At 37.8% G+C, this 14,575-nt stretch overlaps 1 protein-coding gene across 2 annotated transcripts in view; it reads right to left on the minus strand.

Annotated features, from left to right (window-relative positions):
• Positions 1 to 536: 536 nt before the first annotated feature.
• CD36 (CD36 molecule (CD36 blood group)) overlaps positions 537 to 14,575 on the minus strand; it is a 37,298-nt gene continuing 23,259 nt past the window's right edge. For both annotated transcript variants that reach the window (XM_010726962.4, XM_003201880.5), the window contains exons 4-14: positions 14,241 to 14,385; positions 12,412 to 12,591; positions 12,198 to 12,289; positions 11,758 to 11,804; positions 8,759 to 8,828; positions 7,007 to 7,194; positions 6,064 to 6,182; positions 5,445 to 5,518; positions 4,670 to 4,724; positions 3,681 to 3,845; positions 537 to 2,998 (exon numbers count right to left, since the gene is read on the minus strand). In XM_010726962.4, the coding sequence (XP_010725264.1) occupies positions 3,681 to 3,845; positions 4,670 to 4,724; positions 5,445 to 5,518; positions 6,064 to 6,182; positions 7,007 to 7,194; positions 8,759 to 8,828; positions 11,758 to 11,804; positions 12,198 to 12,289; positions 12,412 to 12,591; positions 14,241 to 14,385 (1,135 nt within the window). In that variant the 3' untranslated portion in view covers positions 537 to 2,998. The remainder of the gene's footprint in view (positions 2,999 to 3,680; positions 3,846 to 4,669; positions 4,725 to 5,444; positions 5,519 to 6,063; positions 6,183 to 7,006; positions 7,195 to 8,758; positions 8,829 to 11,757; positions 11,805 to 12,197; positions 12,290 to 12,411; positions 12,592 to 14,240; positions 14,386 to 14,575) is intronic.

Raw genomic sequence — 14,575 nt, forward strand, 5'->3', positions numbered from 1 at the left:
ATGAACTTCTGCTGGTGCAATTGAAGTCATTATTTCTTGTCCTATTGCTAGTTACCTGGGAAAAGTGGCCAACCTCCACCTCACTCCAACCTCCTTTCAAATAGTAGTAGAGAGCAATAATGTCGCCCCTGAGCCAGACTTCTTCTCTCTTCTTCTCCAGGCTAAACAATCCCATTTCCCTCAGCTTCTCCTTGTAAGACTTGTGCTCCAGACCCTTCTCTGCACTGCCCTTCTCCGGACATGCTGCACTGCCTCAATGTCTTGTAGTAAGGGGCCCAAAACTGAACTGTATTTGATATGCAACATGCTGGCACATTTGAGTATTTGACATGCCGCCCCCAAAGTCTCCTCTTTTTTGTAACCCAATGAAAAAATGCTGTATGTCATCATACTTCATAGGGCAACAAGAAAGATGATATGCGCATCCAAGTAGCAGCAATGTGCCAAACTACAATGACATCATAAGGCTAGGCACAAAACTGTTCATTTATAAAATCAGTATTTAGAAAAAGGAAACACACTCAAAACACCAAGGAAAAGAAAGAAAATTAGTCCAGTATTCAACTGGAGAATTTATTTAGACATGAAGGTCTCAGGAAGAAAAGTCTGAGCTTTATTTGTATTGAGCTCATTAACATCTCTAATAAATGTTTATCTCACACAAGTTTGAACAAATGCAAATAATTAACATTAGCCTTAATTACATCAATTAAGAATAACTGGAACCAACACTCTGAACAAAATAACAATTAACTCAAGCACAGTCTAGGGGCAGAACGTAGTTTGTAAGTCTGAACCTGCATTTAGATGAGATTATACATATGAACAAACACATTTTTGTGCATGCAAAATTGGGCCCTGAGACATTCAAAATCATGGCACTTGATTTGCTGGGTCACTGCTGCTGGAGAACCACATCATGCTAGCCACACTAATAGAGTAAATGTTAAATTGGTAACAGTGGAATTCAAGCTAAAGAAAATTTAGCTTAAACAAAAGTGTACCAAATTCAGTTGAAGCACTGCTATTGTTCCTTTGGTGAAAATATCTCACCATCAGGTTCTGGCACACAAAAAGTGTATGTATATAGATATACACACATAAATATGCATATATAAAATATAGTGCATTATATATATACATATATGTATATATACATATACAAAATATGTAAAAACTTCGTGTCAGATCTTTGGTGTCTCCTTTGGAGAAGGTGAGTCAATGGTTTTAATGGTACTCAATTTTTTTTTACATGTCCAATTACAATTACATTACAATAGGACTCTAAGGATGTCTTCGGTTAAGTCATTGCCTAGGAAGCTCAATGAGGAAGCAAATACATTAACTTTCTAAGTGAGAGCAGAACTTCTCTTTGGTGTCATGCTTCTTTCGCATCTCCTGCCCTGTTACTTTGCAGGTCCAGCTCATGGCTGGAAAAAGAGGCTCTCATGATGTATTATGTAGACTTTGCCCTCATTAATAGTCCTTGGGGATTTTTATGATTCATCAGTTCTAATGCACAATGATAGCTACACAACTTTGTTCACAAGGAACATTAAACATGATGGATTAAAACAAGAGAATTTTCTTGGGTTTTTCCCTTCCTTCCCACATGGAGAAAACGCCTTATTGAATATACCTATCAAAAGATACCATCCTTTGCTAGCAAGTTTTCTGGATTAAAATCTATTATAGTAGTATTTCCAAGCACTGGATTATCAGAAGCTGCACCATGTTTGATTTTCCTTTTTCTTTGCAGCCTTATGCGGACAAAAAATTGAAGAAATCTTATATAATGATGAACTCAAGCTCTTGTTCTGAATTCATTGTTGCCATGAGACACCCCATGATATTCAGCATCTGTCTCAATGGCACTAATTTCAAGATATGGCATTCAGATTAAATGAAAAAGTAAACCACTTGCACAGATGGTAATGTTTGCTACCTATCTACCGGCTGACACACTTCATTAACCAAATAATTGCACATATTTCCTTGTGGCAGATGGCCTATCAGAGAAAAACTAGGGCTACCTGTTCTCATTTATGCTCTAAATCAAGAATGTGGAATACTCTGATGGACCCTTTGGACCATCAAAATCATTATCTTCGTATTTCTTCTGTCTCCAGTATTCTGGAAAATTTTCTCTCCACCTTAAAGGAGATGTATCAGAACACTCCCTAAGGGTTGCCTTTGGTGAAGTGAAGCTAAGGCAGCAAAGAGGCTGGTATGCAAAGAAGAGCTAGGAAGAGAAGCACACAGTAGAGAATACAAAGAGTAGTAGAGGCTAGGAGTTAGAGAGTAGCTCAGATTACCAAACATCTGTGGGGCCAAACATTGAAGAGCACCATCAACAAATGAATGACTGTGGTATGTGTACACACCATCTCTGCACAAATTGTATAAACCAAGTCTTTTATTAATTTTTATTATTTATTAATTTCATGTTTTACAGTTAGTAGCTTTATATAACAAACTTCACATTCAACACAATTCACATCCCTGAACAGAAGATAGAGAGCAGTTCTATTGCTGCAGTTTCCATTCCTTGAAGGAACAGAAAGAAACATTTAAACCAGAGTATCATGGCTTGAGTTCAAAGGTGTTGTCATTCCCTAGCCTGCGTTTGAGCTAGAATATTGGCAAGGGTCTTTCCTTTGTCTTGTAGTTCCCGGTAGAAAAAAAGTAGCAACTTGCATAAATGGCAGAGGGTGGACTAAATTCCAACTGCATTTCAACTTCAGTCTGCTTGAATGTCATTTAAAACTTGTAACAAGGTTCATATAATCATTTATTTGAAAGTATAGTTTCCACAGTGGCCTCTGATGTCAGAAGTGAGGGCCTTTGTAAATAACTTATTTGGGTTTTTCAGTTGGTCTTCTAAAAATGGAAAAGCCCATAGAATTCCATTGTATGTGGAATCATACCTTTTGTCACTGAATTTTAACATGCTTGACTGAAACTTCATCCTTTGTTTACATTTGGAGACTTTTGTTACCTGTAGTGAAATAAAATCAGCATTCAGCATGTGATAAGGTACATCTTCTTAAAAATGGTTCCTTACTACAGCATAATCTTTTCACTGTAACATTCGCATTTCTGCTTTTTTCCACCACCTGGTTATCCTATCCAGGACAGACCTATATTTTGTCTTAGTGGGCCAGCTATGTTTGGGAGGTGTTTAGGCTCTCGGTAAGACCGTGAAAAAAAGTGAGAAAACCTATCCAATGCTCTTGATAAGAAGTTTAATTTAAAGTGATTTCCCTGAACCCCAAACAAGGATATGTCCTGGAAGAGTGTGGAATCTAAGTTGAGTGACCTTTGTCCCAAGGATGTACTAGAAGGAGCTTCTGAAGTGTTCAACGGCTTTAGATAAAATGTCTGTTCTCATGAAGTCACAACAATCACGCTGACTTTTGGAAAAAAGAAATGTTGGTCTTATGGATTTAGTTCCCAATATCCTCTCCTGGGTGTGCTGAGAGCATCCTAAAAGATTAAGGCTCGAAAGAGAATTTGAAAACATTATCTAAATTATCTAGATTTTCAAAAGAACTGAAATAATAACTGCAGAGCATTACTAGCACTTGAAAAATAATAATAGATAAACATATAATGAATTTGAACATCTTAAACCCTAAAAAGAAGTTGCTGCTGAAAACTGAGCCATTAGTTTTACTTACTTATTTCAATTTCTTTGTTCTGCATATGAAATAGGAACCCATGAACGCGAGGAACAGCACAGAACCTGTGATGATTAATGCCATCTGCACCACACCCAGTAACTGGACCCGACCGGTGACCTTATTTCTGAACATTTCTGCTTTTTCATCTCCAATAACAGCAGACTGAAATAGTGCAATAAAAATGTCAGTGAAAGGTAAATATGCAAGGACCTCACTTGCTGAATATATTCTTGGCATGTGTACGTAGAATCACACAATCACAGAATAGCTTGGGTGGGAAGGATCCTCAAAGATTTTCTAATTGCAACTCCCTTGCCGCAGGCAAGGTTGCCAAATACTAGATCAGGCACTAGATCAGGTTACCAAGGGCCTCATCCAACCCGGCCTTGAATACCTCCAGGAATGGGGCATCCACAACCTCTATAGGCAGCCTGTTCCAGCACCTCACCACTCTCTCAATGAAAAAATTCCCCTTCCTTCAGTTTAAAACCCTTTCCCCTTGTCCTATCACTACCTATCTGGATAAAAAAAGTTGATTTCCCCCTTGTTTATAATCTTCTTTCAAATATTGGAAGGCTGCAATGAGGTCTCCCTGGAGCCTTCTCATCTCCAGGATGAACATGCTCAGCTCCCTCAGCTTGTCTCTGTAGGAGACATTTTCCAGCCCTCTGATCATTTTTGTGGCCCTCCTCTAGATCTTCTCCAACAGCTCCTCATCTTTTCTAAGCTGGGGACCCCAGACCTGGACACAGTACTTCAGATGGGGCCTCAGCATGGAGGGCAGAGCAAAGGCAAACAATCCCCTCCCTCACCCTGCTGGCCACCCTCTTTTGAGGCAGTCTGGGATACAGATGGGCTTCCTGGCTGCAAGCACACACATCATAGCATGAGTTTAATTGATCAATTTCAGGGCATCAAGACAGAAAAAGTCTTCTTGTTTGTTTGTGCTTTTTTTGACAGTGAATGTATGCAGAAGATATACTAACCTCATTTAACCAAAGAATAGGGAAAACATAAGGTTTTTGAACTTTTGATAAAGCCCTGGAATGAGAAAATAAAACATACAGAATGTTATCGTTAGCTTGTAGCACACACCCAGTCTCTGCTTAACCATTTCTTCACCTCCGTTAACAGTTCTATCACCCAGACATACTTCTATAGCAGTTTTGGGTTGAAAAAATAAGCCTAGAATTCGTAATAGTTATTTCACATATCAGGCAATTATCTCTTTCTGTCTGGTCTTCCACGTGCAGGCAGTCAGAAGAAAGAAATGCTGAACACATCTATGTGTCGGAGTAAGAAAATCTGTGTGGTATTCACCAAAGAGATGTCCAGAAGCTGTACATGGACATTTGGGCCAATGAAGAGAAGAGAAGCAGAAGGAGGACACTTTATCCTTTTGACAAAATCCAACCAGTGTCAGAGAATGCATAAATTATATCTCTCATTGAATTTAATACAGAAGAATATATTTTCCTTTCTATTTCATTCTCTACTTGAGTTTTGTAAGGATGTTATTTTTAAAAACGTTGCACCGTAAGCTTCTATGGGGAAATCAGATATGTGTCAATAAATTTGGGCAGTGCCTTGCACAAGAAGGCTGCTTTCACTGGAATTTATATACTCTGGGAAGTCGTGACTGAAATTTTTGCAAGACACAGGAAAAACTTTGGCAAAGTATTCTCATTCCTTCTTTTCCCATTTCTACCAGTGTACTTTAACATAAAGTATATAAAAACAAAATAATAAAAAAATGCTTACTCGATTTTTGTTGAAGGCGTCACAAGGAGGTTTACTTGCAGTCTTTTGGCAAATTGCAGTGTAAAACCAGTGGTCTAAAAAATGGGGAAAAAAAAAAAAGAATCCACTAATTTTATTTTTTTTAATTGGATGCGTAAATGCAAAAATTGAATGCTAAAATTTGAAAATTGGCTAAAAGTTTTACATCAGTAAGAGGTAAAAATTTAATTGGCATAGGACAGAAAACACTTTGCATCAGAACAAAAATATCTTAACAAAGGCCAGATCATTTCTTCATCTCTTTTTCAACTTTTAATTATTGAAACAATAGTATAAAAGGAACAGAAAGTATCTCATAAAAAAGAATTTTTATAAAGCAGTTGAAAGTCATAGATAAATTTCAACACGCTTCAAAACTTTGTGCAATTTATTTAATCCTGTATTCCCAATGAGGAAAAATCAAAGCTTATTTTCCAAATTTCGACTGTCAGAATAAGATAAAGTTTTGCTCTAAATTTCCCCTGCTAAAAGTTTAACACCTTTGTGAGCAGATCTTAAAAAAAGATCACAAAAATATTGCATTCCCTGCTTGTCCCTCTGGTAAAAGACTGAGTTAGAAATATTAAATATTTGGACTTACAGGCTCTACGTCTAGAAATGTCTCATGCTCCTCCTCATTTGGGCTCAGACCTTCAACATCATGCAATATAGATTCACTTGCATGAAGAAAATGTGGAAGAGAGATATACACTGGCCTTCCTATTTGAAAACAAACAAATGAAAAATTCATTTGAATCGTTAAGCCTTGCTTCAGTGCTCATCATCTGAAGCTATTTTCTATGCATACATGATTTGTTATACAGACAGAAACAATCCTGAAAAAAATCATTAATATCTCCTCTGCTTCCACCAGAATAAATTGAGATTTTTTGTGATTCTAGTCTCATGAGGAGAATGTGCATGGTGAAATAAGTTGTGGTTACAAATCTTGTTTCTTTGTGTCTATGCTGGGGAGCTGGGAGCATTCCTAGCTCCAAACTGAGGTTAGGACTTCTCACTGTGTCACCCTATGCTCATGATCTTGTTTCAGTAGAAAGCAAGCCTGAAAGGAACTCATGCTGCCCACCCTGCAGCAAAAGTAGACTGTGTACATTTTATTGTACCAGTGTAAAATTAAGCTGATGGTGTCTCTTGCTTTATGCATGTGCACATAGTTGTGTACACACCCACACATTGCGGGTGTGAATTATCATAAATGCAAAGACTGTGACTCTCTGGCTTTCATATAGTTCCTATATATAGTTCCATTCCTTTCCTTTCTGTATGTGTATTCCTGAGAAGTTCAGTAGGCAATCTTCAGTGTCATGTCTTTTTCTTCATAGTGCCATGCAAAGCAGAGAAATATTATAGCCATCATTCTGGGACATGAGGCTACAAAAAAGGAAAGCTCTTACGGGTAGCCTGTGGGAAAGTATGCAGATAAATACAAATGTCCTGGACCCTAGGGCAACACTTCAGCTACAGGACACATGCTTTCTCCTCAATCAGATAGCATATTTGACAGTATCATATCCCTGCCATACCTGCTTTGCAGGAGCTAATGTCTAGGACTCCAGCCAGAGTGCAGTTCTGTGATATGACCTGATCTGTACAGAAGCAATAGTTATCTCCAACATCAATTGGTGATGCAAATGCTTCGCGAGGAACTGTGAAACGATACAGTGGAATTCCCTTCACGGTCTTCCTGGTCTGGTAAACTCCATAGATCGATCTGAATATAAAAGAGGAGAAATGTCAATTTGGTTGAAAATTTGAATTTTGCCTCTTAAAAGAAAGAAGTACTTCACAGAACACATGTTCAGCAGTTTCTAAGGGCGTTCCTCGGTAACGAAGATTATTCTGTACTTTCACAAAGGAGTGTACTCACTCATATGTAAGCACAGTAAGGCACAAAAAGGCAGATAAAAATATCAATAAAGAATATATACAAAATGAATACACTCAGAGCTCTTTTTTGCTGTACTTTTCTACAGTTACTGTTCTAGTGAAATGTTTGATTTTTTTTTTACTACACTAGAGATGGTTACCAATATATATGCTCTTAATTACAATGTTTTCCTGATCTGATGATAAAGATCTAAGCTTTATGGTGCTGGCAGCGTACTGGATATTACCTTACTCAATTGCATATGAGCCAAAATACCACTTCAAACTGTTTTGTTGATACATTACAAAATAATAAAGAGATATGGTTGGTATGCAGTAATCTAACCAAGGCAGCAACACTTTGTATTGCAGCCAAAGGAAAGAAGGATTCTGGCTCTTGCAACATGGTCAGAAACCTTTTCCATGACCTTGTTTCATCCCAGACATTAGGAGGTTGTTATTGCCCTTCTTTGTTCATTAATTGTGAGAATTATATGGTCAGAGGTATCTCGCAAATTATGCCCAATTAATCTAAAGAATTTTGTAATTTCTGCATTATGAGTTTCCTTTCCCATAACTTGAGAAACATTGCCCAGTTTTGAGATACAATTACTTCACAAAAAATAAAAAATAAAAGAAAATCTGCATGTAAAAACACTGATCTTTAAAAGCAAACAATTCACAAAGCATATGATCTACTTTATCCCTTTTTAAAAAAAAGCAGATGTTTCTAGGCAGCAAAATAAATACTGGGATCGAACCTCCCAAAACAAATACACTCTGATGCCCTTAGTATCTCTTCATATTGATTTAAGATATCCCACTGGAGAACTCAGAGACACCAGATAACCATAATAGAAGAAGCATGCTGAAAAGCCATCAGCATGGGATGAATTAAGCAGGTTTGTTTGTAAATACATAAAATATGTAAAAATAGCCTGTGAGAAAACAATTTTGAGTATCTAGAGGCTGACAGCAAATTCTTCTCTGCACAGATGATGTTCAGCAGAAATCACCAAAATGGGCTCAGCCAGCCCCCACGGAGAGGCAAACTGCCAGCTCACACCACATAGGCAGGAGAGGGGCTGTCCTGATCCTAAAAGATCAAGTCTTTGAACCTTGTGGGTTCCAGTGTCTGTAACACCTCATAGCAGTGTCTCCCTGTAATAAGCAATTCCCAAATTACACACCTGTAACTCTCTGAAATGAAACACACCATAAATAACTTACTACTTGACACAAATGAAAGTGGTAGAATTAAGCTCATGAGCGCAGCTCACACATTAAGTCATGTTTAGCTGAAACAGTTATGTGGTACTGCCTCAGCAGTCTAAGCTCCGGAAGAGATCTCTCCAAAATGAAAGAGCACTGGGAGACAAACACACATGCACAGGAAGGGGCCAGCGTACCTGCAAATGTCAGAGGAGAAGAAGCGCAGTACCTGATTCTTCTTAACAAATGGAGGAAATGATGCCCCATCTTTGACAAAAATTAAAAAAGCATTAATTAATTTCTAGCTCAATGTTCAGATGTTACTTTCCCATAAAAAAGCTAAAAACAGCCATAATGAGTCATCTGTAGGGAAAATATTTATGTCAGTTATTGTACGATGGCAAGTACTCCACAGAACTGCTTTTGAGAGTGAGCCAAATAATAACGGCATCTTTTTTTTTTTTCCCCCCCAAAGTTGATAATCTATTTATTCTCCAAAATAATGATGTACTCAGCAGTGATGCACTGGCACAGGTTGCCCAGGGAGGTGGTGGGGGTCATTGTCCCTGGAGATGTTCAAGATGTGGCACTGAGGGACATTGTCTGTGGGCATGGTGGCATTGCTTGGGGTTTGACTGGTTGATCTTAGAGGTCTATTCCAACCTTAACAATTCTGTGATTCTATGATTCTATATCTTTTGTCTGTTGTGATAAGACAAGGGAAATGGTTTCCAAGTAACAGAAGGGAGATTTAGATTGGCTGTAAGGAAGGATTTTTTTTTATACTAAGGGTGGTGAGGCATTTGAACAGGTTGTCCAGAGAGGCAGTGAATACCCCATCGCCCCATCCTTGGCGACATTCAAGGTCAGGGTGGACCAGGCTCTGAGAAACCTCATCTGGTGGTAGGTGTCCCTGTTCATTGCAGAGAGCTTGGACTAGGTGACCTTTAAAGTTCCCTTCCAACTCAAGCGATTCCAGGACTAGGGAGGTTCTCTCCTCCTGTACTCAGCCCTGCTGAGGATACATCTTAAATACTGTGCTCAGTTTTGGGCTCCTCACCACAAGAAAGACATTGAGACCCTGGAGCATATCCATAGAAGGGCAATAAAGCTGTGAATGTTCTGGAGCACAAGACTTATGAGCACCAGCTGAAGGAACAGGGATTGTTTAGTCTAGAGAACAGGAGGCTCAGAGGAGACCTTATTGCCCTCTACAACTGCCTGAAAGGAAGTTATGGTGAGGTGGGTGTCAGCCTCTTCTCCCAGGTAATGGCGATAGGACAAAAGGAAGTGGCTTCAAGTTGCACCAGGGGAGGTTCATGTTAGATGTTGGGAAAAAATTATCCGAAAGAGTGGTAAGGTGGTGGAATGGGCTGCCCAGGAGGTGGTGGAGTCACTGTCCTGGAAGTGTTCTAGAAAGATGTAGATGTGGTACTAAGGGACATGTTTCAGTGGGCAACAATGGTGGCAGTTAGACAGTTGGACTAGATGATCTCGGAGGTCTTTTCCAACATTAATGATTCAATGATTCAATGATCATGAAATCCATAAAAACAGAGGATAAAAATACAATTCCTACTTAATGCGAATCCCAATACATGCTGCCACTGCTTCAGTGTATATGTAGTCTAAAGCCTTCTAGAGATTCCTGGTTCACTTGGAGTTCAGCTGGCACCTAGTGCTTGTAAGAAATGCAGCTTTAGTCTTCAAAACTGCCTATTTAATAAAAAGTACTAAACATTTTTCACTCAAAACCGCTCAGTTGGAGCTCCTGAAGTAAGTACAGGAGGTCCAGAGGAAGAGCTTTATCTGATGTCTTTCTCCCATTTGCCCTGAAGAGAGCAGCTTGCCTCTTAGAAGCAGCTTAGAAGCATACTTCTGCATTGCATTGCATCTAGTGTTGAGTAAGAGGAGTCTCACCCATTTTCCAAGCAAGGTGTTGTAACAATCTTTTAACCAGTACATTTGTTACTTCTTGCTACAGCTCAGTTTCTTAGTCAGCAGTTCTAACCAAGAAATGGAAAACAACTGTGGTATCTTTGAATCTAGTTGGCAAGATCCAGAAAGCCAAATTACACACTGCTGCTAGCCCAGTGCTGACAGAAGCACTTTTTCTTAAAGACAATCCAAGATTGTCCTGGAGACACGCTCTATTGTAAAATCTTGGCAGTGTTGGAATGTTTGCAAATACAGACTCATTTCAAACCATATAAGTGTGCTCATTTAGTCTTTTTATCTTGTAAACTGTGCAATGACCCCTGCCAACAACGAAACTCTCCTCACTTTCAAAGGACTGAAGCACTCAGTCCTGTTACCTGAGTGTCTTTATTCCATCAGCTGTGGAGAAAGACAAAGAAAAATCTAACAGTGGAAAAACAAATGGATTTCAGGTTTCATAATAAAAAAGCTGAATTCCAGAACCTAAGACAACATTGCTCCTAATAAAATTACTCCCCAAAAGAAGAAATTATTCCTGTTCATAGCCTTTTGGAAATTCAGATTCTTGGGAAGTATTCGAAATACTTCAAAATGAACTGTCAAGTTCACTCATTTATACATTAAACCACACTGCATGTGGATGTGGGAAGAGTGAGGATGGGTTAGGGTTAGGGCTATCTTTCTTCTTTATCCATTTTCACTTGCTACTACCCTTGTCACATCAATTTCCTTTCATATCTCAGGAAAAACTTTTCTGTCCATTCTGGTACATGTAATCTTATTATTCAACGATACAAAAGAATATACATTACTAAAAGGAAAATATGCTGTTTTTCAAATGCTATACCAAAGAAAAAGAATCTTGCTTGTATTGTAACAGGCAGATAGTTAGTAGAAATAGTCAGTTAGATCTTTCCTTGTTCTTCTTCCGTGTCTACTCTAGCTTAAGTGTATTTAAGTATATATAAAATAGTGTATAAAATAGTGTATAATGATGTATAACAATGGAGACATATATATGCATATATAGTAGCAGCAGTGTGTATATACGTTTGTATTTATACATAGATATTTAATGGGCAGAATACGACTCAAAACCCAGAGGACTTAACTTGTATTTTGTATCTCATTATATTTCAATATTAATATAATTATATTAATAATTAATATTAATATCTTGAATATTGCAATATTAACTATATCTTGCAATATTAAGAAATGAGTTCCAAAAAGTTTCAGAAAGCTTTAATAGACTCACCAGTGCCGTTAACCAAATCGCAGTAACCTTCCCAGTAAGACAGATTCCTTTAACATAAAAAAAAGTCATGCTTCATGAATTATAACATGTAAATCATGTCATTATTACTAAGCTTCACCGCTCCATTATTAGCCTGATTTGTTAGCAATGGCACAGGACAGAAATAAAATCCATTCAGATAAACTATATGATACAGTAGAATAGGATAAATTGGATGTGCCTATTTAAGTACAGAAGGCAGAAGCAACTATTTGTAACAAAGAATCAATAACTGTCTTAAATCCAAGCTCATAACAGAATAACAAATAGCCTGAAGATTGATCAAGCTTTTCTTGAATTATTTATGACTTTCCATTTAACTATAGCTCTTAGTGAGGCATGTTTTAAAAACCACACCTTGAAAATATGTACATTTTTTCATATATACAACATCATGATACCTTTTGTTTTTATAACTTTCAATTATTGCTGTTTTGCTTATGTCTTCTTTCCCAGTATACACTCTGTAAAGTCCATCAGATGTCCCATTATACTGTAACAGACACAAGAAGGAATAACAAAATACTGTCAGATTTTTCTTCCTCAAAGCAGCAGCCTTAACTTTCATTCATGGAATTGTAACTGAATCATTATCTCCTCTATGGTTTCACTTACCGGGTAGAAGACTCCCAGAACTGGGTCCAAGGGGAAGGGAACCTTGCTTAAGAAGGGGTCTTTGTATCCCCATAGTATTTCTTTCACTGTTCTGTTCTGCAGCATGTTTGATTTAGAAGATTTAATCCAAGTATTTAAAAGTAGGAGGATGAAATTGTTTGTATACAGGGCAGGTGCAGCCTACAACAGCAACAACAGCAGTTTGGATGAAAAATACAGAAAGACTCCAAGAAATCTCTGGCAAAGCGGGTAGGTAGTGTGGTTACAACTCACTGTAAGTTAAATTTTTATTTACAACTGACACTCATTAACAAAACTTTTGGATATAACAGCATAAAACCAGACGATTTGTCTTCACTGTTTACACGAGTTCACTAGATTATCCTCAAACTCTTTGAACTTCAAGTCCCATTGCATTCTACATGGACTGTACCACATCTCATTTTGTTACCTATTGTGTCCATATGTCACATACACCAGCCTCACACACACATGCCTTGTTACCTGCTGGCCACAGTTTAAACTTAATATGGTGATGAAATTATGCTATCAACAATATGACTATATCCTGAATAAAAACAATCAACTGTCGAAGTACAATTATTTTTTAATCAGAAAGTATACATTTCTGCTCTGGAGGAATACATTTCTGAAAGTAACATGTCCTTTCTGGAAAGTTTTAATTCTACATAACAGATGAACTTTTTCTATTCCAATGAAGAATGACATATTTTACCAGCAGTAATTGCAACAAATTTTTCCAGAACCATATAAACACGTTCCTAAATCCATCATATATCCATCTGATGGTGGAAAACAAGCAGAAAAAATCTAGGTTGGTTCATGTGTTGAAGCAGAAAATTATGACAATTTTGATAAGTAAATCATAGAATCATAGAATGGTTTGGATTGGAAGGGACCTTTAAGCTCATCTAGTTCCAAGCCCCTGCTATAGGCACGGATATCTCCCTCTAGATCAAGTTGCTCACAGCCCCATCCAGCCTGGCCTTGAATGCTTCCAGGGAGGAGGCATCCACAACCTCTCTTGGCAACTTGTTCCAGTGTCTCACTACCCTCACAGTAAAGCATTTCTTCCTAATATCTCATCTAAATCTATCCTCTTCCAGTTTAAAACCATTTCCTCTTGTCCTGTCATTATGCATTCTTATAAAAAGTTTCTCTCCAGCTTTCCTGTAGGCCCCCTTCAGGCACTGGAAGGCCATTATATGGTCTCTCTATGGTTTCTCTTCTCCAGGATGAATCTGTGTAAGAAAAATCTCTCCTAGAAGCCTATGTTTAGATCCATAGAACTGCATGGTTCAAAATGTGGGAAATGAGCAGTGTTCATGAATGCCATGGCATGAAGGACTTTGATTCACTGAAACAAAAGCAACTTTCTGAAAGGAAGATGCTAGCCCAGATTAGAACATAGACAATTGGCCATTATTTTGTGTTTATACCAATCACCTCTTCATTCTAACACTAACACTCACTCTCACAGCTGTCCTGAAAACGCACAAGCAAGAATCACAGTGTCATCAGGAGACATTCTTGCAACACAGTCATGGCTGATAATAATTCTTTCCCACATAAAACTTGCATAGAAGGATGCTTTTTGTTACATTCTGTCCAGGTTGGTGACTTTGCTTTCATCGTCAAGAATAAGTCAGTGTTCTTTTATAGTTGAGATTACCCTGAGCATATAAGGAAATCTTAATGTAAAAGCAGTATATCCTCGGAATTTGCATTATTAATGCTAAATTCTCCTCTTTTTCCTGCTCTATCTCTACATTTAAATGTGAATATTATGGATTGGTTTCTTGACTTACAACAACAGCAAGGTTGAGGCACGTGATGGTGTCATTTTCTGTCCCAACAGACATATCAGGTTCAAAACGAGCAGCGTTAGGCAACATGTAAGATATTGTGCCATTAGAGTTCTCTGTAATATTTTCTTTAGGTAAATATCGCACCCTTGAAATACAAAATAAAGACAGAATATTTTAAAATCTGATGTTTGCATCAACATATAACCAGACCTGACTGAATTTCTTTGAACGCTTTTGAAAATAAATGTTCACCATTTTATAGCCACTAAAAGGATTCTAAAGTTTCATTTGAATATTCGTAAACATGTGCTATATATTTCTCTTGTAAATATTTC

The sequence above is a fragment of the Meleagris gallopavo genome, chromosome 1, assembly GCF_905368555.1.
Source record: "Meleagris gallopavo chromosome 1, MGAL_WU_HG_1.1, whole genome shotgun sequence".
Lineage (NCBI taxonomy): Eukaryota > Metazoa > Chordata > Aves > Galliformes > Phasianidae > Meleagris > Meleagris gallopavo.